This window comes from Phoenix dactylifera, chromosome 4 (assembly GCF_009389715.1).
Source record: "Phoenix dactylifera cultivar Barhee BC4 chromosome 4, palm_55x_up_171113_PBpolish2nd_filt_p, whole genome shotgun sequence".
In the NCBI taxonomy this organism is placed as follows: domain Eukaryota; kingdom Viridiplantae; phylum Streptophyta; class Magnoliopsida; order Arecales; family Arecaceae; genus Phoenix; species Phoenix dactylifera.
In genome coordinates, this window is record NC_052395.1 from 4,353,784 (window position 1) to 4,379,099 (window position 25,316).

Consider the following 25,316-nt stretch of genomic DNA (forward strand, 5'->3'; position numbering starts at 1 on the left):
CTCTAAAAAATTAAAATAGCAAACCCTAACCCGAAGCCCTTCGGGAAACCACAGCAAGAACGAAAGGGGATTCAAGATTCCCTCGACTTACCCTTCCGTCGTTCTCCCGATCTCTCCCTCTCTCTTGAAGCCCGCTATAGATCCGCTTCAGGTGGCGCTCATTCCTTATCTTTTAACATAATTTGTCTTATTTCTTGTTTTTTCTTCGGAGTCTTCGTGTTATGCTTCCGGTTTGATCTTGCAACCGGTGGGAGAATTTTGTTTTTCCGTTTTGACGCCTTCTTTATGAATTTGATTTCTCTTTTGTATATTTCTGGTGGCACCATGGGTTTTGTAATAGAATTTTTGTTTTGTGAAATTATTTATGCACATCGTTCTTCTTGGGACCCCAAGTGTCGCCGTATCGACAAGATTGGATTTTCCCCCCTTTTTTGTTTTTTTTTTCTTTTTTTAGTTTTTCAGTTGCTGCTGCTGTATACGAGATAATCAGCGTCAAAATGTTTAATCCAGAGATCGAGCGGGGAGAGGAAAAGAGGACAAGCTTTTTGTAGAATATGCCGATAACTTGTTAATCTATTTTTGTTGAAGAATTAGTTTAGGAATAAGGTGTAAAGTATAAGCTATTTCTTGGTACTTAGGAACCAGGAAAGAATGCCTGGCTTCTCTCTTGACAGAGTTTTTCATCATAAATAAGGCATATGTTCAGTAATTTATTTGCCTTTGTTGATCAAAAAGGGGAAGTCTCGATTATGTTACATTGCATCAAATTAACCCTTCCCACTACGTAATCTGGAAGAATTTATGCCCTGATTTGATAGGATCAACTCATTGAAGTTCAATTTTTTGAGGAAGTTATATGAGAATTTAGTTGACAACTTGGCTAATGTGCATGCACTAAATATAAAAGGATAAATATTTAATATTTGTGAAATTTCATCAAACCTTTTGCCGGTGTTGGAGGAATAATGATGGTCACGCCTGTCGTCAATTGTTCAATTGTTCTTTGAAAGTATATTAGTATAGTAACCTATTAGTATATGCATCTTTTTGGCATATTAATGCATTTATCTGTTAATTGGCACATTAGTCTCTCCAGGTAAAGAGAAGAGATATTGGGAGTTAGAGAAATGAGACCAAGGAATAAATGCTTTCTTGGGAAATGAATAGTGGGGGCTATGATATCTAAGAAAGGTAAGTTAAAATGGTCAGATGGACTTTCTTTTTGATTTGGGGCAGATAAATTTTATTCATTGACATCTATATCAAGATCTTAAAGTTTAAAAATCTGAAACATTATGCCTCAATTGGTATTATCATAGTTGAGAAAATGGAAAATTGTGGATCATCACTGGACAAATGGCAAGCTAGATACTTACATAGCCCATATCTGGAAGGTGATACTTACATAGGCCATATTTGGAAGGTTTATAATAGCTATGACAATGGCTCATTACTAGCCTCAACCTTACCTGTGTAAACAATATGAAAGGATTATTATTTTCTAATTCCTTGTTAAAGATCCAGATTAGCGATGTTGAAAAGATAATCTTCGTATTGCCTTCCATGACCTTACTGTTTTATCTTTTTAGATTACTGTTTTTTGCTGATTGTTTTCTTCATCTCCTTACATAGGAAACTTTCTGCACATATATATCTACCTACGACATCACACAGAAATATCATACCAAAAATTAGATTGCGATGTCTTTAATAATGTCCAAATTCAGCATAGGTATTTCAACTCTGAGTGGTGATTGGGAATGCATCCATAAATTGTTAGCTTAATCAATGCTTCCTCGGGAGAGATACTTTTCCGGCTTCATCCATTTTAATCTTTTTGGGGTTGCTTTTGATTTGCCTCTTTGGGTTATTTGTGCCTTTGAGATGAACACAACTTCCTACGTAAAAAGTTGTCTCCCTCCCCTCTTTGTCTGGACTCCTTCAAAGATTATGAGGACTTTGGATGGTTGCTCCTTGTTTGGTACAAGCTTGGACTGCAACTGATAAAGTAGATTTCCCCAACTGTGAAGTAGACATGTAAGTTTCATGACAAGCCCCTCTCTTGCCTAGATTTGCGTTGGCTAAGACTTTGACATCAATTTTTAGAGGGTTGATTTTTAGAGGGTTGATGTCAAGTTCACAGCAGTCATAAAATCCGGTCAGTCTGGCTAGACTTTTCAACTTTGAGTGCTCTATAGCTGATCCCATAATTGAGGGGAAAAGGCTTGGTTGGTGGTGGTCGCGGTAGCGGTGGCAGCATTGGCGATTCATTGCTAATGGAAACACCACTAAAATGGATCTTTTTTGTTCTCAAATAATGCTCCATACACAACATAATTGATAAATATGAATTGGAATTGTGATTCTATTTTATTCTAGTTGTCTATCTTATTACAAAATAGATGCTCGACAAATCCTTATTGACGTTAACATGTATACATACTGAAATAAATACTGGTGGCAATCAATTTTATCTAGTAATGTGTCATATGACAGCTTGCAAATGAGCAATATTGCCATCGTCCTTATGTGTTTGAGGTCCTTATGTTTTTTTTTTTGAGTGAAATATTAGGCATAGCTTAATCATTTTCATTAAGTAAATAAGGGAGGAATACAAAGGTGACCCCAAGTGGTACCAAAAGACACATAGAAAAGATATGGAAAAAAACGGAGGAGCAAAGGAAGAGATTGTTTGTAAAGCTTAAAGCGAGGAAGAGGCAAAGGAAGCCTTCTGTGCAGAAGGAGCAAAAGTAGTCAAGTCACTAAGGCCTTGTTTAGGAGAGCTTTTGGAGGGCCCAAAAGCAGTTTTTGGCCCTCCAAAAGCACTTTTGGATGAAAAAAAGGTGTTTGGTAAAAATTTTGGAAAGTTGTTTTAGCTTTTCTAGAAAGCTAAAAACAGCTTTTTGGGAGAAGCTCCATTTTGGAACTTTTCAAAAAAGCTGTTTTGAGTTTTGTTGGGAAGCTGTTTTGAGCTTTGTTTGGAAGCTAGTTTTTGGACTAAAATATCCATAATGAAATATAACAATTACATCCTTTGTCCCTTTATAAACCTAAAAATTTGTTGGAGCCCTAACAGAAAGCCCTAACCGTGGATCAGACTCTCTTCCGTGCAAGAAAAGATATTTTTGTTTTTTATTATTGTATTATACTATAAATATAATATTATATTACATTATAACATAATACATTAATTTGTTATGTTAAATAATTTAATATTATGTTATATTATGAAAAATTAATGTATGCTAATAATTATAATATTTTGTACCTTTATTATTGTATTATACTATAAATATAATATTATACTACATTATATCATAATACATTGATATGTTATGTTAAATAATTTAATATTATATTAAATTATTATGCTATAGTATACAATGTTATATTACTATATTATAATAATATTATATTACATTATAGTAATATTATACTATATCATATATTTATGTATTAATATATGTTATATTTTATTATGCTCTGTTGTATAATACTATGCATGGTCTTTTATGATAATTTTATCATACAAAAGTACTTTCTCAGTTTGTTTACCAAACACATGTTAAAGTGCTACAGCACTTTAGAAATATAGTTACCAAACAACAAACAAGTTTTTATAAAAGCTCTACTTTAGAAAGCTTTACTTCCAACAGCTCTACTTCCAAAAGCTCTACTGCCAACAGCTCCCCCAAATGGGGCCTAAATAAGAAAAGCAAATCCTTCAACATCTCGAAGGTCGGTTTTGCTTCTTTCCTAAGAAAGCCTATTGTTGAATCCAAATGGTCCAATTTGCCACACTGCAAGTGTAAATCAGGCCAACCTCTAATCTTTCTTGATACCAACCCAAGGCCAAAGAAGCTAAAATGAGTAGCTGTCAGTTGGTATCTGAGATTAATCTCAGTTAAGACAGAAAGATAATCTCAGTTTGGACAGAAACCAAGATTGCCCAGCTTACGATGTTATTGTTTTTAAAACATTCTATTTTCTTTTCTCTTTTTTGATGAAAAGTCAGTTTTATGTATTATCAAGTTAGAGATATCTTTGAAGGAAAGGACATGCATAGAAGCACTAATATGGTTTCATTTTGTTGAATGTTAACATGTAAACTACAGTTGCCTCATTTGCAGAAGAGACGTGATGGCTTCTGTCTCTAGTCAGCCCCAGTTCCGCAATGCCCAACCACCATCTAAAGTAATTCATCTGAGAAATCTGCCATGGGAGTGTACTGAGGAAGAGCTAATTGAATTAGGAAAGCCATTTGGCAAGATTGTCAATACAAAGTGCAATGTAGGAGCTAACCGGAATCAGGCATTTATTGAATTTGTGAGTATGGGGCAGTTATCACCATTCTCTAATGTCCTTGTTTGGTTCAGGCTGACTGACTTTCCCTTCTGTGCTCATGTTTTCTTCTTGCAGGCAGATTTAAATCAAGCAATTGCAATGATTTCATATTTTGCTTCATCTGCGGAACCAGCAGAGGTACGTGGGAAAACTGTCTACCTCCAATATTCCAACAGGCAAGAAATCATCAATAACAAAACTACGGCAGATGTTCCAAGCAACATATTGCTAGTGACAGTTGAGGGTGTTGAAGCGGGTGATGTCAGCATTGATGTTCTGCACCTGGTAAGAATATCTCGAGCTTTCTTGTTATGAGTGGCACGAGGCTTAATTGTTTATAATTGCTCATTTTCATTTATAGGATGATAATGGTATGATAGACTTCTCAATGAGCAGCTTATGGTTGTTCTTTCACTTGAATTTAAATAGATCAGCAGGCCCATATCAGGGAAACATCCTCAGTTGTAGCCTACTGCATCGGGGGAAAACACGTGTGTTTGTCTCTTCTCCCTTTGCTTAAGTTGGCCCTTCACCCTTTTCCTCCTATCCTTTTGGACTTTTAGGGCTGTTTTCTTTCTTCTCTTCTCTCTATCTCTCATCCTTTGCGCAAGAATCCAACCACCCCCCCCCCCCCCCCCCCCCCCCCCCCCCAAGGGTAATCTAGTTTGGTTGATAATTATCTACAGCAAATCTAAGGGCCTGTTTGGCTAAATACAGTAGGATAGAACAGAATTGGGGAGCCACATGGGGGGTGAGAGGGGCGAGCATGGGGGTTGCACAGTTCGCTCCCACTGGGAAGAATCCTGCATGGAGCAGCATGCTAATCCCCCGCATTCTCTTTCCTTCCTCTCATGCCCCTTCCCTCCTTCCTTGTGGCTCCCCAATTCTGTTCTATCCTACTGTATTTAGCCAAACAGGCCCTTAGATTTGCTGTAGATAATTATCAACTAAACTAAATTACCCATATATAATGTGTTTAAATTGTGCCAATATAAACAACTCCAAATTTCAAGTCAGTATAAAATGTTTTACAGTTAGTTTTGATTTTGAAGCTCTTTAGTGCATGAAAACTAAATCAAATTTGAATTGCCAAGAATATGAAGTGTTGCTGGTGGTCCAAACCGAGAACGATTGGCACAGCGGTGTGAACGGGATTCCGTCTGAGCTGCCTTGGTCGATGTTGATTGTGCTCCACCTTCCACCGGGAAACCTGCAAGCAAGCCTCGCACCACCACTGGGGTAGCGGGGGCCCTCCGACGATCAAGTCAGAGGAGATTGGAGGAGGAGGAGAAATGATAATAGCAAGCAAGAGAGTGCTCTGGAAGATATTGCTTATCCCCCTTCTCTCCCCAGCCGCATATATACCTGGCTGGGGGGTCTCTCAGGGGGGTTTGTCATCGTGGGGCGCGATGGAGTGGCCACTGACATGGCCGTTACAGGGCGTCGTGGAGCAGCGCTGGGTACGGCCATGACAGGGCGTAGTGGAGTTCCGCTTTGTACGGCTGATACAGGAGATCGTGGAACAGCATCGGATACAGCCGTTGCAGGGAGTAGTGGAGCAGGAGGCCTCGGCGTGCCTCTGGGAAGCAGCCTGTCGTTATCAAGAGATCTCCGACTCGGGGTCGGAGTGCTGGATCAGGGGGCAGCCGACTCGGGGTCGGGCTGCGGTGCTGAGGATATCCGACTTGGGGTCGGATTGCTAGATTAAGGGGCAGCCGACTCGGGGTCGGGCTGCGAAGCCGAAGATGTCCGACTCGGGGCCGGACTGCTGGATCGAAGGGCAGCCGACTCGAGGTCGGGCTGTGGAGCCGAAGATGTCCGACTCGGGGTCGGATTGCTGGATCAAAGGGCAACCGACTCGAGGTCGGGCTGTGGAGCCGAAGATGTCCGACTCGGGGTCGGATTGCTGGATCAAAGGACAGCCGTAGTCTTCATGGGCGCGCGTGCCGGTCACGTGGAGCATGGCGGCTTAGTTCCCCCGTAACATGAAGCAAGCTCTGAGATCTCTTTCTATTCCTTTTTAGCAGGTTTCTATATGTTAAGTCTATCAATTGCACAAGATAACATGACAAAATATCAAATCATGAAAATATTCTATTGTTACGGGGGAACTAAGCCGCCATGCTCCACGTGACCGGCACGCGCGCCCATGAAGACTACGGCTGTCCTTTGATCCAGCAATCCGACCCCGAGTCGGACATCTTCGGCTCCACAGCCCGACCTCGAGTCGGTTGCCCTTTGATCCAGCAATCCGACCCCGAGTCGGACATCTTCGGCTCCACAGCCCGACCTTGAGTCGGCTGCCCTTCGATCCAGCAGTCTGGCCCCGAGTCGGACATCTTCGGCTTCGCAGCCCGACCCCGAGTCGGCTGCCCCTTAATCTAGCAATCCGACCCCAAGTCGGATATCCTCAGCACCGCAGCCCGACCCCGAGTCGGCTGCCCCCTGATCCAGCACTCCGACCCCGAGTCGGAGATCTCTTGATAACGACAGGCTGCTTCCCAGAGGCACGCCGAGGCCTCCTGCTCCACTACTCCCTGCAACTGCTGTATCCGATGCTGTTCCACGATCTCCTGTATCAGCCGTACAAAGCGGAACTCCACTACGTCCTGTCATGGCCGTACCCAGCGCTGCTCCACGACGCCCTGTAACGGCCATGTCAGTGGCCACTCCATCGCGCCCCACGATGACAAACCCCCCTGAGAGACCCCCCAGCCAGGTATATATGCGGCTGGGGGGAGAAGGGGGGGTAAGCAATATCTTCCAGAGCACTCTCTTGCTTGCTATTATCATTTCTCCTCCTCCAATCTCCTCTGACTTGATCGTCGGAGGGCCCCCGCTACCCCAGTGGTGGTGCGAGGCTTGCTTGCAGGTTTCCCGGTGGAAGGTGGAGCACAATCAACATCGACCAAGGCAGCTCAGACGGAATCCCGTTCACACCGCTGTGCCAATCGTTCTCGGTTTGGACCACCAGCAACAGTTGGCGCTAGAAGGAGGGCCTGATCTCAGAGCGATCGTAATGGCACGGCGAGGTGGTCGTGGAGCTTCCAATGCCTCCGGTCGCGGGGCCTCTCGCGCCTCCGGCCGGGAGGCCGCTGCGTCTCCAACACATTCTCAGCAACACTCCACCATTCCACCCCCCATTCAGATGGTCGAAGCCGCTCAGTTCGACCAGTTAGCCCAGCAGGTTCGCACCCTCGCGGAGGCAGTGCAGAACCTGCAGGGTGTGATGTTTCGAGCGCCACAGCGGGCCCAGGAGCCGCTGCCCCCCGAGCGCTCACCTGTCTTCCTCAACCCGCGCTCCTTCCTCTCCCATGGGGAGGAGCGCCGGCGCGAGGAAGGTTCTCGAGCACGGTCCATTCTGCCAGGACCTTCTCATCGAAGCTGCGCGGGGTACGAGAGGCGGACCCGGGCGCGTTCTCCGACCCCCCAGTCCTCGAGGGGCCCGCACTCCAGTCGGTCCCCCTCGCGCCGCTCCTTGTCTCCCACCCACCGGTCGCGCTCCCTGGACCGGCGGGTGGACGATCTCCACAGACAACTCCAGGTCCTGAAGGGCCACTCCAAAGATCTCTTCGCCGACTTGGAGATCACCTCCCAACCGGCGCTTGCCTCGAGGATCCTGCGGACCCCAAATCCGCCGGGATTCAAAATGCCGGCGATCGAGCCCTATGACGGGGCGGCGGACCCGCGGGATCACGTGGAGAGTTTCAGGACTCTTATGCTCCTCCATGGAGCATCAGATCCCCTCCTCTGCAAGGCTTTCCCGGCGACCCTCCGTGGCCCAGCCAGGGCGTGGTTCGCCGGCCTGGAGGCTGACTCTATCCAGTCCTTTGACCAGTTCACTCGCCTCTTCATCAGCCATTTCGCCGTCAGTAGCCGGCGGCGATTGGTTTCCGACTCCCTCTTTGATGTCCGGCAAAACGAGGGAGAAAGCCTGCGGGATTACCTTACCCGCTTCAACAAGGCTACATTGGAGGTCCGGAACCTGAGCCAGGAGGTGGCTCTCTCAGCCCTGAAGCGTGGCTTCCGGAAGGGCAGACTCACCTTCTCCCTGGACAAACGCCTGCCGCGGAGCTTCCCGGAGCTGTTGTCTCGGGCGAACCAGTATGCAGACGCCGAGGAGGCAGCCGCCCACCGGAACAAGGAGGCCGCCGAGGCCCCTCTAAAGCTCGGGAAGAAAAGGCGAAAAGAGGCACCCCAGAGGAGGAGCCCGACGCCTCAACATCGGCGCAGAAGCCCGTCACCGGCGAGGAACCACGGCGTCCCACGCCCTCGTTCTCCGCATCGACGCTTCAACCGGTACACCCCACTCCTGGCCCCCCGGGCCCAGATCCTTATGGAGGTCAAGGGGCGGGAGAACCTCCCGGTCCCGAGGCAGATGAAGAAAATCCCTGGGAGGAGGCCCTCTCGGGCGTACTGTGAGTACCACCGAGACCACGGCCACGACACCGAAGACTGCTTCCAGCTTCGGGACGAGATCGAGGCTCTCATCCGCCGAGGGCGTCTCGGTCGATATGTAAACGACCGACGTCCCCCCGCAGACCCGCGTCCGGCCGACCCGGCCCCTCAGGAGCCTCGGGAGCAGAATCGACCCGTCGCGGGCGTAATCCACACCATCACTGGGGGCCGTTCTCGGCCCGTGAGGAACGCAGGGGGCTCGGTGGAAGCATCAGGGGTGGCCGTCGCGAAGAGGCAGCGGGTCGGAAATGTAATCACTTTTTGTGATGAGGATGTAAAGGGGGTTCAGACCCCCCATGATGATGCCATGGTGATCTCCCTCACTATGGCGAACTATGATGTAAGGCGTGTTCTTGTGGATAGTGGAAGCTCAGCTGATATTTTGTTTTACGAGGCCTTCCAAAAGATGAGCTTGTCCCGACAAGTGTTGCACAAAACATCCACCCCCCTCATAGGATTCACTGGAGACGCTATCTCGGCCGAAGGTGTCATTGAGCTGCCTGTGACTGCGGGCGTTGCACCCGCAGAAGCCACGGTGCGGCTCGGGTTCTTGGTCGTCCGTGTTCCCTCGGCCTACAACGCTATCCTCGGACGACCCGGACTGAACGCCCTTCGCGCGGTAGTCTCTACATACCATTTGCTAATGCGGTTCCCCACGGCGGCCGGGATTGGAGAGGTCCGAGGTGACCAACCGACCGCACGGCAATGTTTCCTAGCAACTCTCAAAGGGAAGAAGCCCGTGGAGGCCCTAAGCGTCGAGTCCCTTGACGCCAGAGACGAGGTGGCTTTGCGGCACGGGGAGCCGGCCGAGGGTGTGATCGAAGTTCCCCTTGAAGAGGGTCGCCCGGACCGTACGGTCCGGGTCGGTGCCAACCTCGACTCGGAAGCTCGGCTCAGGTTAGTGGAATTCCTCCGAGCCAATGCTGATGTATTTGCCTGGTCGGCGGCCGATGTACCTGGGATCGACCCGGAGGTCATTTCTCACGCCCTCAACGTCGACCCGACCCACCGACCAGTGAAGCAGAAGAAGAGACACTGTGCCCCGGATCGGATCCGGGTGGTCGACCAGGAGGTAGACAAACTCTTGGATGCAGGCTTTATAAGGGAGGTGAGCTACCCTGAGTGGCTGGCAAACGTCGTACTTGTCCGGAAGGCGAGCGGGAAGTGGAGGATGTGCGTCGACTACACCGACCTGAACAAGGCGTGCCCCAAGGATAGCTTTCCGCTTCCACGGATAGACCAACTGGTCGACGCGACTTCCGGATATCAGCTGCTGTCTTTCATGGACGCCTTCTCCGGCTACAACCAAATAATGATGGCTCCACAGGACGAGGAGAAAACTGCCTTTATAACAGACCGGGGGCTGTACTGTTACAAGGTAATGCCTTTTGGTCTGAAGAATGCTGGCGCCACTTACCAGCGCCTCGTCAATAAAATCTTCAAGGAGCAGATTGGCCGGAACATGGAGGTGTACGTGGACGATATGCTGGTGAAGAGTCGCCATGCGGACCAGCACATTGCGGATCTGGAGGAGACTTTCGCCACCTTGCGGAAGTTTCGCGTGAAGCTGAACCCAGCGAAGTGCGCCTTTGGTGCTTCGGCCGGGAGGTTCCTCGGTTTCATTGTCAACCAGCGGGGGATCGAGGCCAACCCGGACAAAATCAAGGCCATCCAAGATATGTCCCCTCCGACCAAAGTGAAGGAGGTTCAGGAGCTCGCTGGGAGGGTCGCCGCGCTCGGACGATTTGTGGCAAAATCGGCCGAACGCTGCCAACCGTTCTTCAAGGTGTTGAAGCGCCCGAAAGACTTCCTTTGGACGGCCGAATGTCAAGTGGCATTCAACCAACTCAAGGAGTACTTGGCGTCTCCTCCCCTGCTGTCCAAGCCGCAAGAGGGGGAGATGCTCTACCTCTATCTGGCGGTCTCCCCAACCGCAGTCAGCGCAGTACTGGTTCGGGAAGAGGCAAAGCTCCAGAAGCCTGTGTACTATATCAGCCGGGTCCTACGGGATGCCGAGACGCGGTATACGAAGGCGGAAAAGATCGCCTTCGCGCTGCTCACCGCGGCCAGGAGGCTTCGCCCCTATTTCCAGGCTCATCCTGTCACCCTCTTGACCGATCAACCACTGCGGCAGATCCTCAGCAATCCTGAGAATGCGGGACGGCCGGTGAAGTGGGCAGTAGAACTTGGTGAGTTCGACATCCGCTACCAGCCCCGACCCGCCATCAAGGCCCAGGTGCTCGCGGACTTCCTCGCTGAGTGCACTGTGCAGGAGGCGGAACCTAGGCCGCCGGAAACACCCAGCCTCGACCTCCCAATCTGGACGCTTCACATTGATGGGTCGTCGAACCCCGAAGGTGGAGGGGCCGGGCTGGTCCTTACCAGTCCCGATGGAGTGATAGCCGAGTATGCCTTGAGGTTCGGATTTTCAGTGACCAACAACGAGGCGGAATACGAGGCCCTAGTCACAGGACTCAAACTCACCAAGGAGCTCGGCATCCGGCGTTTGAAGGTCTTCACCGACTCCCAGCTGGTGGTCGGGCAGGTCCGAGGGGAGTTCGAGGCTCGGAGCCCGACCATGCAGAGCTATGTCTGGAAGGTGCAAGCACTCATTCCCGACCTCGGCAGTGTTGACATTCAGCAGGTCCCAAGAAGCGAAAATGCCAGGGCCGACAGGCTGTCCCGCTTGGTGGGCGCAGACGCGCACAACTTGTCGAGGGCGATCTACCTGGAGACCCTGGATGCCCCGAGCATCGGCGAGGCCGGAGCGGTGATGGCGATTGATCCGGAGCCATCTTGGATGGACCCGCTCGTCGCCTACCTCGCCGAAGGAATCCTCCCAGAGGACGAAGATCAAGCTCGGCGACTCGTCATGAAGTCCACCCACTACGTACTCTATGAAGGGAGGCTGTATCGGACCTCGTTCACCGCCCCCCTCTTAAGGTGCCTCCGCCCCTCGGAAGCGGCCTACGCCCTCAGCGAAGTCCACGAAGGCATCTGCGGATCGCACCTGGGGGCTAGGTCCTTGGCGCATAAGATCATGAGGCAAGGCTATTATTGGCTTACCTTGTTGGAGGACTCAAAGGATCATGTGCGGAAATGCGACGCCTGCCAGCGCCACGCCAACGTTCAGAGAGTCCCTTCTGTCCCCTTGGCGCCGATCACTGCACCCTGGCCCTTCGCCCAGTGGGGAATGGATATCCTCGGACCATTCCCCGTCGCTTCAGCTCAGCGAAAATTTTTGATTGTTGCAATCGACTACTTCACCAAGTGGGTGGAGGCAGAGCCGCTGGCCACTATCACGGAGGTGCAAGTCCGGAAGTTCGTGAAGAAGAACATCATTGTCCGATTTGGGGTACCTCGGGTCCTCATCTCGGATAATGGGCGACAGTTCGACAACAAGCATTTCCGTGACTTCTGCGAGGAGTTCGGAATCGAGCATCGGTTCACATCTGTGTCGCATCCCCAAACCAACGGCGAGGCCGAGGTCACAAATCGGACAATCCTCCAAGGAATCAAAGCGCGAATCGGTCGGACGGGGCAAGCTTGGGTCGAAGAACTCGAGAATGTCCTTTGGGCGTATCGGACCACGCATCGGACCCCTACCGGGGAGACGCCTTTCAGCCTAACCTATGGCACGGAAGCCGTTGTCCCCGTGGAGCTCGGACTCCCCTCACCTCGGGTGGCCGCGCACCGACCCGAGGCCAATTCGGAACAACTCCGAGGGAACCTGGATCTCTTGGAAGAAGCGAGGGAAATGGCGCAGGTTCGGATGGCGATGTATCAGCGGAGGGTGGCCCGATATTACAACTCCAAGGTCCGACCGAAGCTTTTCAGAATCGGAGATCTGGTGCTAAGGCGAGCTAAAGCATCTCGACCTGCGGAAGGTGGGAAGCTAGCGCCAAATTGGGAAGGCCCATATAAGGTTCGCTGGGTAAACCGACCTGGCTCCTACCAGTTGGAGGCCCTAGATGGTCGAGAAATTCTAAGGAGCTGGAATTCCGCTAACCTGCGGATGTATTACCAGTAGAACGACGATGCCAGAAAGACAGTTCAAAAATGTATAACGTTTTGCATTTCAATAATTTCTGGTTACAACGGCGTGCTCGTGTGATTACAAGGAATTCCCAGAGGGGAATTAGGGTGTAAAGAAAGTAAAGAAGAGGTGGAGACTCCGAGGAGCTGAAGATCTGGGATCCCGAAACCTCCATCTGAAGCGGCTGCAACCCCGCCGGAAGTGGGTGCTTCTAACCGAAGGCACCAGCGACGCCTCACGAAGAAGACGAGGAACCACCGCTGGAGAAGCCGCCGCTGCCCCCAGGGGAACGCCGCCTCCAAAGGATATTCCGATCCTCCCCAGTGTCAGAGGAGAGAAGGAATACGTGGGAGAAGAGCATATGGAGGCGCGGTCCCGGATCGAGCGTCTGGTGCAGAGCTCAATCGGGAGGCTGAACTTCAAGGAGGGGAGACGTGATCCCGGATGAAACGCCTAGAGCGGAGTTCCGCCGGGGAGAACCTCCTTGTTGATCCCAGATGAAACGGCTAGTTGGCTGAAGTCGCGAGGGGCGCGCCTCCCGTTCCTTCGGCAGGAGTCTCTCAGCCATGCGCCAGAGAGAAGGTCCACGATCCATGGCAACTTGAACAGCTCCGGCTTGGCAAACTCCATCGCACCTGCACCTGTATTTATAGCCAAACTGCAGCCCCCCGGTCGTTCCGATGCGGGTGGCTCCCATAAATGCGGACGCATTGAATCCGGAGCCGTTCTGGCTCTCGAGGCGTATCTTCCCGCGATTTCCTAAGCGTCATTCTCCTTAATCGCATTCTTTGTGCAGGACACTCCGGGTGGCACGTACCCCTAGGTCCACATATCTCCGCTCGCGCCCAGGTCGCGTCCGCCTCGAAGAACGCGCGCATCGCGGCCGCTTAACTGACACTCCTCGCAAGCAGCAACTGGCGATCCGATTTCCCAGGTAACGCATCAATTAGCGTTTAATGCCCTTCTGGTGTTCCCCAGGCAACGCTTGGAGAAGAGGAGAAACACGATCGCAGCTGGCCACGGAGAAACCCCGTCGGGCTGCAAGCGACAGGCGCATGGCCAACGAGCGGAATTTTCCGAGGCACGGCCCTCGGATGCCAGGCTAACCCGATGACCATCCCGGGAGCAGACTAGCCTGAAGCCCCGACCGGTCGCCTTGGCTTGCGCCAGCCTTGGCCGACCAACGAGCGGAATCTCCCGAGGCTCGGCCCTCGGATGCCAGGCTAACCCGATGATCATCCCGGGAGCAGACTAGCCTGAAGCCCCGACCGGTCGCCTTGGCTTGCGCCAGCCTTGGCCGACCAACGAGCGGAATTTCCCGAGGCACGGCCCTCGGATGCCAGGCTAACCCGATGACCATCCCGGGAGCAGACTAGCCTGAAGCTCCGACCGGTCGCCTTGGCTTGCGCCAGCCTTGGCCGACCAACGAGCGGAATCTCCCGAGGCTCGGCCCTCGGATGCCAGGCTAACCCGATGATCATCCCGGGAGCAGACTAGCCTGAAGCCCCGACCGGTCGCCTTGGCTTGCGCCAGCCTTGGCCGACCAACGAGCGGAATCTCCCGAGGCTCGGCCCTCGGATGCCAGGCTAACCCGATGATCATCCCGGGACCAGACTAGCCTGAAGCCCCGACCGGTCGCCTTGGCTTGCGCCAGCCCTGGCCGACCAACGAGCGGAATCTCCCGAGGCTCGGCCCTCGGATGCCAGGCTAACCCGATGACCATCCCGGGACCAGACTAGCCTGAAGCCCCGACCGGTCGCCTCGGCTTGCGCCAGCCTTGGCCGACCGACGAGCGAAATTTCCTGAGGCCTAACCCTCGGATGCCTGGCTTAGTGCCGGAAGAATTTCCTGAGGCCTAACCCTCGGATGCCTGGCTTAGTGCCGGAAGAATTTCCTGAGGCCTAACCCTCGGATGCCTGGCTTAGCGCCGGAAGAATTTCCTGAGGCCTAACCCTCGGATGCCTGGCTTAGCGCCGGAAGAATTTCCTGAGGCCTAACCCTCGGATGCCTGGCTTAGCGCCGGAAGAATTTTCTGAGGCCTAACCCTCGGATGCCTGGCTTAGCGCCGGAAGAATTTCCTGAGGCCTAACCCTCGGATGCCTGGCTTAGCGCCGGAAGAATTTCCTGAGGCCTAACCCTCGGATGCCTGGCTTAGCGCCGGAAGAATTTCCTGAGTTAGGAGTCGGCAAGACGCTGCCAAGAGTTAAAAAGAAAAAAAAGAGGAGGACGAAAGCGAGATGAAGAAACATTCGACTTGTATTAATTTTCATTGTTTCAGGGCCAAGGCCCGTACAATTTGGTAAAACGCCGACATACAAAAAAAAAGAGGACAACGAAAGGTACAAGAGGTCAGCTTGGAGGAACCCCCGGGTCGGGAGCGTCGGGCTCGTCCGCAGGGGGTAGGGAGGCGGTAGGAGAATCAGCAGGCGATGGCGCCGGAGAGGAGTCGAGAAGGGAAATCCCATTCAGGTCAACTTCGGGGTACTTAGCCGACACCCTTGCCAGGCCCTCCTCGAAGCCTAAGATGAAGGATTCGGACCCCGCGTCCGACGCGTCACGGACGAACTCGTCAGACTGACGATAGGCCCGTACCGCCTCCGACATATCACGGGTGAACTCGGCGGACTGACGATAAGCCTGTACCGCCTGGCGCCCGATCTCCGCACTCTTCTCGGCCAGCGCCGCCTCTGCTCGCTCCGTAATCTGAGCCTTAGCCTCCAAGACCTTCGCCACAATCCGGTCTTCAGCCTCGGAGGAGACCCTCAGCAGATTAGCCTGAGCCTCCTTATGCTTCGCCTCGGCAGCAGTGCGAGCGGCCTCAGCTTCCTCCAGGCGCGAACGGAGCTCTTGGTCGTTCGCGCGGGACCTCTCCAAGGCTGACTCCAATTCGCCCAGTTTGGCTTCAAGAGACCGGGTTCGGTTGCGGGCGCTGTCGGCAGACCACTGAGCCTTCTCCCACCTCTCTCGATAGTCCGCGACCTTCCGGGACTGCTTTTCAGCTCGTTCCTCCGCCTTCTTAACCCTGCTTTCGAGGCCCGAGGCGACTTTGAGTTGCTCCCGAGCTTCCAACAGTTGCTTCTCGAGGGCGGCGAAGCCGAGTGCCCGCTCTTCGGCCTCCCGGAGCCTCGCCTCGAGGTCCCCGGTCGTCCTGCCCGCCACAGCCTGGCCTCCCTCTTCCACTGCTTTCAGTCGGTCCTCGGCCTTCGCCTGAAGCCCCGCCTGTTCCTTGTAGCACTCCTCTAGACGGATCATGTACTGGGCGAGCTAAGAGATAGGAAAAGTGAGGGCGTCAGGCGGAGAACAACAGAGCTAATAAATGGTGAAAAGCGGCCAGAAGAACACTCACCGACATGAGACAGACGCAGCTGGCAGCCCCGACGTCAGAGACCCCCAACTCCCGGACCTGCCGACGGTCCTTCTCCAGCAGCACTGTTTCGATGAGGTTTCGGGCGCCATCGGTAGTGAAGGCCGACTCCGATTTCTCCCCGGAGCCGGATGGTGGTTCTGCAGCCTTACCCTTATCCATCGCCTGGGGAAGAGTCCTGCTGATTGTGCTCGGGGCGGGGGTCACTCCAGGAATTGATAGGGCCTCGCTCGGCCGGGGCCTCGGCGCGTCCCTCCTCGAATCATCAGGAGCCGGTTGAGTCGAAGGCCGGGCCGGGGACCGATCACGTCCGACCCGTCCGTCTCGAGCGGGCTCGGATGATACCTCCGGAATAGCGGCAGTCTCACCACCGGAGGGCTGATACAGCGTCAGCTGCCGGTCCGTGCCCACGGCGTCTCCCTGATCGGTGGGCCCGGACTCGTCGGTCGGCGTCGGAGGCACCTCCTTGCGGGACTTCTTCGCTGGCGGGGCCCCGCTCGGAGGAGCTCGTTTCCTCCTCCGGACCGCTTCCAGTAGGGACGACCTACCAACGGCCGGTCCCTTGTCCGACCGCATGACGTCGTCAATCTCTGCAACAAGAACGAGATGGTCGGGCTGAGAAACCGAAGGAAAGAACGAGACGAAAGAGGAGAAAAGAGTCAAAAAAGAAATGGTGGCGGGCTCACGGTCGGTGGGGACCGAGCTCAGACCGACATTCACCAAGGTATCCTCGGAAATAAGGCGGGCCACCGGTGGGAGCTGGCCCTCGGCAACCAACCCCTTCAAGGCGGCCAAGCCATCGGATTCCTCCCTCGACAGTCTCGATAGGCCGATCGGGGACTTCATCGGCGTCTCCCAGGTCGCCCTGATTTCCCAAGAGGGATCTACATCGATGAAGAAGAAACGCTCCTTCCAGCCGTGAATGGAGGAAGGAGCCTCTTTGACGAGGCCGCACCCTCGCCGCGCCGCAAAGCACCACCACCCTTTGTCCTGGGGGTGGCCACTCAGGCTGTAGAACTCCCAAAAAACATTCAGAGTGGCGGGAATCTCGTGCATGCGGCAGAGAACCTGGAAGACCGTCAGGGCACGCCACGAGTTCGGCACCAGCTGCGTCGGCGCAACTCTTAAACCCCGGAGTACCTGCACGACTAAGTCCGAAGGGGGAAAGCGGAACCCGGCCTGGAGAATGCCCTCATTGATGACGATCTTCCCTGGAGGAGGATGGGACATCCTCTCCTCAGGCCCCGGGAGCGTAACGTTGCAGGCCTCGGGAAGGTGGTACCGAGCCACGAGTTTGTCTAAGTCTTCGGCGACCAGCTCCGACTTAATGTGGTCTGCTCTCACTTTGCCCATTTCTAATGGCCAATAAATCTACGGTCAGGACGGGGACAAGAAGGGGGGAAAGGCCGGGACGACTGGGGTACACTACTACAAAAGGAGAAAGTATGGAGAGCCCTAAGTAGAAGAATGGGGTAACTCACCGGAAGAGAAGGAAGAACGGCTCCGAGAGCGTCAAAGGAGAAGCAAGCGAACAGTCCGACGGCAACAACGGCAGCGCAAAGGGGAAACTCGAAAATGTCTGTAAAGAGGAAGACGGATAGGGGAGGGCCCCCGGTTAAATAGGCGGAAAGGCGGGTGATGCCTCGATGACGCCAGAGGACGCCTGGCCGCCGAAGGGTCGCTCGCGCCCCAAAGGCGAATCGACACCATTGAGGAAGGATGTCCGCCGAAATCCTCAGACTGCCAGGTCAGCAACAACCGCCATACGCCATAAAGAAGGCGGGGAGCTCGAAGCGCGCGCGCCTCTCCGAGGGATGGCGGCAATCTCGAAGCATCACTCCCTTCACCCGTTCCCCTTCTGGTTCCAGGCTCGGAAGTGGGGGGCTACTGTTACGGGGGAACTAAGCCGCCATGCTCCACGTGACCGGCACGCGCGCCCATGAAGACTACGGCTGTCCTTTGATCCAGCAATCCGACCCCGAGTCGGACATCTTCGGCTCCACAGCCCGACCTCGAGTCGGTTGCCCTTTGATCCAGCAATCCGACCCCGAGTCGGACATCTTCGGCTCCACAGCCCGACCTTGAGTCGGCTGCCCTTCGATCCAGCAGTCCGGCCCCGAGTCGGACATCTTCGGCTTCGCAGCCCGACCCCGAGTCGGCTGCCCCTTAATCTAGCAATCCGACCCCAAGTAGGATATCCTCAGCACCGCAGCCCGACCCCGAGTCGGCTGCCCCCTGATCCAGCACTCCGACCCCGAGTCGGAGATCTCTTGATAACGACAGGCTGCTTCCCAGAGGCACGCCGAGGCCTCCTGCTCCACTACTCCCTGCAACGGCTGTATCCGATGCTGTTCCACGATCTCCTGTATCAGCCGTACAAAGCGGAACTCCACTACGCCCTGTCATGGCCGTACCCAGCGCTGCTCCACGACGCCCTGTAACGGCCATGTCAGTGGCCACTCCATCGCGCCCCACGATGACAAACCCCCCTGAGAGACCCCCAGCCAGGTATATATGCGGCTGGGGGGAGAAGGGAGGGGGGTAAGCAATATCTTCCAGAGCACTCTCTTGCTTGCTATTATCATTTCTCCTCCTCCTCCAATCTCCTCTGACTTGATCGTCGGAGGGCCCCCGCTACCCCAGTGGTGGTGCGAGGCTTGCTTGCAGGTTTCCCGGTGGAAGGTGGAGCACAATCAACATCGACCAAGGCAGCTCAGACGGAATCCCGTTCACACCGCTGTGCCAATCGTTCTCGGTTTGGACCACCAGCAACATCTATCATTAGTGGCGTGAGTGGGAAGGCAAGAAAATCTGAAGATTAGTTGGTTCCAAGGCACATGCAGGACTGAATTATTTCATTTGGTCAACTGAATTTCGACATTGAAAAATGGCAAGTGTATCACCTAACATGTTGATATGCGTGGGCATAACGCCCCTAGGGTACACCTGATGTGAAGTAAGGAATAAGTTTAATGTTTTGGTTGTTCTGCCGTCTATGGTCAGAGATATGTTGGTTATATGTGGATATTTCTACTGAGTTAAGCAAGCACCATGAAGAACTGGATGAAGAACAAAGAGTTATAAAATTGTTCAGCAGATGTTTGTTGGAAACTATGACCAAATAACACTAGGATGGAAATTGATATAACAAGAGTATCTTATTTCTCCAAAAGCAAAAGGAAAAAAAAGCAACAATATATTCTGTGCTGGGATCTGATCTGTATATTGGTGTGTATTGAAATGTCTGACTTGAGGAATTGACTCTCAGTTAAAGGAAAACCTCGTACCACTGAAGGAGCTTGATCTAGCTTCTTGAAGTTCCGATATCCTTATTATGTGCGTTTCAAAGGTTTTCTTACATCTCCATTCCACATAAAAACTATGCTCGTAAACTTTTCTAGTATCTTTTCTCCACTTCTTAAAAGAAGTTGGTTGTATTTATTTGATTATTGTATGCGGCTTGTTGCTGCCAGGCCATCCACAATCAAAAAGATCTATGACATCAGGAACAAACAACAAGATCAGTTATGAGTCTCCAACCACAAGTTGTGAAGAAACATGCCAGATCCTCTTTTTTTTTTTGGCATCAGCTGGTCAGGGCATTCTTTTTTTTTTGTGTGCGCATGTTCTATACTCATCAATCCTTTAAGGCATTCTTATGCTTATTTTTTTATCTTCTCTCTTCCATTGATGTGCTGCTTTGGTTTGCACTTCCATGCTAATATCTATATATATTAAGTTTTGCACTTTGCACAACCCATTTTTTCTGCAAATATGTGCTGACCCTTTTTGTGAAGTTAAGGAAAGAAACATCTTTTTTTAACCTTTTACAAGGTTGTATACTGAATCCTTTTGATAATTTAAAAATATGGCATTGTAGGTCTTCTCAGCTTTTGGATTTGTTCATAAGATTGCTACTTTTGAGAAAACCGCTGGTTTCCAGGTATTATATCTGGTCTATCCAAATCCATGAGTATATTAGACCATTTCGTTTATGTTGTAATATATGTATTTTCTTGTCTATAGGCACTAGTTCAATTTTCTGATTCTGAAACTGCATCTACAGCAAAAAATGCCCTGGATGGTAGGAGTATTCCTAGGTATAATAGGCAATTATATATGCCTCTTTGTAAGATTGCCTGGATAAAAAAGCAAAATGAATTTGTGCTTATGCTTGTGTGTGCAGATACTTGCTTCAAGAACATGTTGGGCCTTGTACCCTGAGGATAACTTTTTCTGCACATACAGATTTGAATGTCAAGTTTCAGAGCCACAGGAGCAGGTAACCAAAATTAACACCTTACTGATTCTTTTTTTTTGTTTGGATGAAAACACCTTATTGATTCTTTGAGAGAACTTTTAAGAAAATTTTGCACAAACTTGTTCGAGCAAGGCTTTGAAGTACCTCTATGAGCCAGATTGGCTAGATTTTGTGTTAGGATTCCAATTTTTTTTTTTTTTTTGCCTTGTGTCAACATGCGAGAAGATTTCAACTTGAGGTTGATTTTGAAGCATCTCCAATTCAGAAATCAATAAATCAGATATTTATTCAGTTCCTTAAAATATATCAAATTCTCTTTTCTCTCCATGGTATGTTAATGCTGAGATGACTTAATTTGTAGCTTAAGTCCTGCATGCGTTTTGGTATATGAAATATCATATCTCATTTTGTATTTGCCTGTTGCACATATTTGAGGTTCAGATTTATATTGGCAACTTTAGCCAGTATGTGCCGATATTGAGACATCATTGGAGTAGTGGTATTTTGAATTTCTAGTGCTGATTTTAAAACATTTTTTTGTCATATCTTTTTTGAACATGGACATACAAAAATACATGTACTTCTAATCACCATTCCTATATTGAACTATTCAGGTAGCTATGTAGAGATAAGCGTGCTTCATATTAGTGCTATATAAGGTTGTGTGACACATATTTTCAGTTCGGTATCTTCCTATAATTTCACTATTAAAAAGCTGGTTTATACAACAAGTGTCATTCTGAAACCATAATTTTGGTTATGCGATTCCATTACCATTGTATTTTTTTCCTTTTTTTGACCAGTCAAGCTCTAGGTTTCATGCAAAATTATTCAATCAACATTTTATACCATAAATTCTGCATGCGTTTGGAAATATTAGATTTCTTTTCCTATATTTCTCCTTCTTTCCTAGGAATCAGCAAATAAATGCACACATAGTCACAGAGCGATCTCCCTCTCCCTCCTTTAAACTCTTGTACTATATGGATTTTAGTATGTTTCCCTTTTTACTCTTGTACCATGTGAATGAGTCTCTGGTTACTGATACCATTTTCATCAGGGACTACACAAATCCTTATCTTCCAGTTGCTCCATCAGCTATTGATGGTAGTGGACAGGCAAGTCAACTGACAGTAGGTGATTTATTTATCATTTATTGACCCCATGATTGATACCATATATTGTTCTTGTAATTTCTCCATCATTTGTGCAGCTTGGTATTGATCAGGATGGTAAGAAGCAAGAACCAGAGAGCAATGTTCTTCTTGCATCGGTTGAAAATATGCAGTATGCTATTACCATTGATGTTCTTCACATGGTAACATGCCCTTCCATCAGTTAATCAAATTAAGAATGTTGAAATGCAACTCCCACTAATTTTTGTTTTTCTTTTCTTTGACAGGTCTTTTCTGCATTTGGTACTGTTCAAAAGATTGCTGTTTTTGAGAAGAATGCTGGATTGCAGGCCCTAATTCAGTACCCTGGTAAATATCAAAAAGCAACTCTGACATAACCTCTGATGTTTTGTGTTCTGTAGGATATCATTGAGAATGTATTTTAGAGTCACTACATAGACTAGTGTTCTTTGCTGTGTAGATAATCTTTTAAACCATGACCTTCAATGTGTTCCTTATAGAGTTATTCTTGCCAGCTTTCCATGAGGGCCTTCTTTCTATTCTCTTGCAAGCATGCAAGGAAAGTTGCATTTCAGTACATTATATTCTGTTTGCATGTTGATTAATTAATGACAATTTTATGTAAATAATATCTCCCCACAATGTGGCTATAATAGGATCATCATTGGTTACACAGTTAATTCTGCAATATCAGGAAATCTCCCCTAGTTGAACTAAAATGCTATCTCCTTGATTTTCTAGAGTATCATCAGGAAGTGAAAATAACATATGCTTGGTTGATAACATTAGAAGTGACCTGGCTGTCTACGGTGAATAACATCCCAATATTTGGCAACTAGATTTATTAGCCGGAACATTTCAGTATCAATTATTGGCATGACTCATTTAATTTGCTGGCTGAGACCTCAAATCAATGCACAAGTATGAATGGCTTTAGTTATTCTCAAATGGCTTTTTTTTCAGTTGTTTTAAATGCTCCTAATCTATCATATGCGGCAAAGTTCATTTGGGCCTGAAGAACTGTGCGATTAATAACATTTTCCTTCTTTCATTATGTTTCGCAACAAAAGAATGTTATTGTTTAATAAGTTATTCATGCTTCTCGAGAGGTTGCTAATCTGTTGGTACAACATCTAGGCTTCGCAAGAGCTCCCAGCATTTGAGCTTATCCAGAAGCTGAAAACTCTGCAGTCTTTGAATGGTGGTTTTTCATCCCATCTGTTTTTTGGTTTCATCTTATCTTATAAATTAAGGTGCATCCTGAATAACTAGACCCTTTTGCTTCAGAATAATTTTACTTTTTTTCCTGTTAATCTTGCTTCTTAGCTGTTCGCAATCACTTATTTTGCTTCAAATATATGATAACTTCTTTTTTTTCCAAATACTGACCACATTACTGTTTCTTGTTGCCAAACTAACAGGTTTTGTGATTAGAGGGATTGCCTTTTAGTTTTGTGTTGTTATAATTATTCCTTTCCCTCTTTTATTTATATATGGAATTTAAGTGTTACTTGAAAATATTTTGTTAATATGTGTGCATGATGATCAATGTGAGCGGTTCTTTTGATGTCATTTATTAGTTTTATGCTTTCACTGCAGACATTCAAACTGCTAGGATTGCCAGGGAAGCCCTCGAAGGACACTGTATCTATGAGGGAGGTTTTTGCAAGCTTCATCTGACATATTCACGCCATACCGATCTAAATGTAAAGGTAAAATTGAATCAGTATGCAATTGTAGCTCTAAGATTGTTGAATTGTCTTTATAGCTTCTAGCAGTATGGTGGAGTACAGAAGCAGTTACTCGCAACCCTAATCCTATTGGCATGAGAAACCATCCCAATATTCTTTCCACTGCATAAAATTTACCAGTGTTACATTGGACATAAGTTGAAATTACAGGAGCAATAACCTGTCAGCATTTATGAACTGACAGGTTAGACATTAGGGAAATTGTTGCATCTCTGGCTGGTATGTGGGGTTAGCATAGTGTCTTCCAGTCTCCAATATTATGTATAGGGTAATGTATCGGTGCACAAAGTAGTTTGGTTGCTGTGCTTCATTGTACTTTTGAGGAATATTTAGGTACTTGACATGTTTACATATATGTGTGTACATGCAAGCATGCATGCATACATGTTTGTGCGTGTACAAAACTGTGCATGTAGTCATGCATGAAGTATGAACCCAAAAGCAGATACGTGCATGTTGAGACTGTTATACAGGCCCATGGTTCATGTTTGCTATCGTGCCAAAGGTATTCCTAGTGTCCTCCCCCTATAAGGTTTGATATTAACTGACATTCAGTTCCCTTGAAGATTACTTGGAGTTGCATTTAAATCTAAGAGCATATCTAGGTAATTTTGCAGTAGACTATTAATTACTGGTGGACCATCTTAGATTGTGGTTGCCAAATATATGGTTGCGTTCTTTAATAAATCTTCCCTGCTTACTCTGTATCTTTATATATATCCATCTGCTAATGTTGCAGAGTAGTGTTTATATTGAGGTTATTGTGCAGTAAACCTATGAAATGCATGGTGAGGATTTATTGCATGTCTAGCATTATTTCATGAAACTCATGATTTGATATTTTTCGCAATCGCACCAAGTATTAAGCTGGTGATGATATCCTTAACATATTTTTTTAATGCTTGACTTTAGAGTCAAGATAAATTTCAACCTCTTTAAAATGTCAATTAGAGATTTCTGTGGCATGTAAAATGGCTCTTGCTGAAAGGAAAACATATTAATACATAGGATGGACTTATCTTGATTCAGATTAACAATGATCGAGGCAGAGACTACACTGGAGGGAACACTGCCTTGTTGAACCAGCAGCCCTCGATTCTTGGTCCTCAGCCAGTTCAAATGCTTGGCGGGACACCTCCATACAACAGTGGTCCATATCTACCTTCAAATGCAATAATGGAACCTCAGCCTGCAGCAAGCTGGGATACAGGAACTGGCAAAGTATCTCCTTTACCTGTCCAACCGCAGAATCAAATGTATGTGCATCATGGGGCTGTCCCTTCAGGTGTAGGTCCTCAGATGGTGCCCTTGCCAGGTCGAGGAAGCCAGCTGGGCCTGCCGCCGCCAGGCATGAGTCATCAGATGGTGCCACTGCTTGGCCAAGGCAGCCAACAAGGGGCCATGCCGCCAGGCATGAGTCCTGAGATGATGCAATTGCCATTGCCTGGTCAAGGAAGCCACCAGAGGGCCATGCCTTTAGGTACGGGTACACAGATGATGCAGTACCATGGTCAAGTAAGTCGACAGTTCCCCATGCCGTTCTCGCTGCCTTACGGCCGTTGAGTTGAGCAACCTTCGCAATGTTACAGTCTTCTACACCTGCTAACTACCATTGCCCGGTCTTCATGCACCAAGATCTTGTTTGTTGTTCTCCTGTTACTCTTGTAATTCTTCGTTCTTAATGTTGTTGCGCATCCCATGTGTCTCGAAATGGATGCATTGAACAGTGATGCGAGTTGCATGCACAAGACTCATGATGTAACCGATACAAGCTTAAATTGAAAGTTAAAAACTGATCTCTCATCAAGATGTACATCAATGGGCATATTTTCAGGTCGTGTGATGTGTTTGCTGCTCATATTTCAGAGAACTTCGTAATTTTTTTGTGTGAAGATTTATCTAGAATATGTGTATCATTTTGGACAACTTTGAGCAGATAGAAAACACGTGCCGTATCATGCTTCGC

At 49.2% G+C, this 25,316-nt stretch overlaps 1 protein-coding gene across 7 annotated transcripts; it reads left to right on the forward strand.

The window, feature by feature from the left end:
* Positions 1-25,163, forward strand: LOC103722164 (polypyrimidine tract-binding protein homolog 2). Of its 7 annotated transcripts, none has more exons than XM_026810423.2 (12): positions 2-151; positions 1,088-1,191; positions 4,116-4,326; positions 4,420-4,629; positions 20,083-20,145; positions 20,229-20,302; positions 20,389-20,484; positions 21,524-21,596; positions 21,677-21,781; positions 21,866-21,947; positions 23,199-23,311; positions 24,380-25,163. In XM_026810423.2, exons 3-12 carry the CDS (start codon positions 4,141-4,143, stop codon positions 24,911-24,913), a joined length of 1,536 nt encoding a protein of 511 aa, XP_026666224.2. In that variant the 5' UTR covers positions 2-151; positions 1,088-1,191; positions 4,116-4,140; the 3' UTR covers positions 24,914-25,163. The 7 variants fall into 7 exon arrangements, with proteins under 7 accessions (XP_017701916.2, XP_017701918.2, XP_026666224.2 ...); XM_026810426.2 differs by having other exon boundaries at positions 4,131-4,326; XM_026810424.2 differs by having other exon boundaries at positions 1,097-1,191.
* Positions 25,164-25,316: the final 153 nt, after the last annotated feature.

What these genes read in the sequence shown, in the direction of transcription:
- LOC103722164 (XM_017846427.3), top strand. Translation starts at nt 4,141, where the DNA reads ATGGCTTCTGTCTCTAGTCAGCCCCAGTTCCGCAATGCCCAACCACCA. An exon ending in GATGGTAGGAGTATTCCTAG is followed by an intron (nt 20,303 to 20,388) that starts GTATAATAGGCA and finishes TTGTGTGTGCAG; the next exon opens with ATACTTGCTTCAAGAACATG. An exon ending in GGCCCTAATTCAGTACCCTG is followed by an intron (nt 21,948 to 23,198) that starts GTAAATATCAAA and finishes CTTTCACTGCAG; the next exon opens with ACATTCAAACTGCTAGGATT.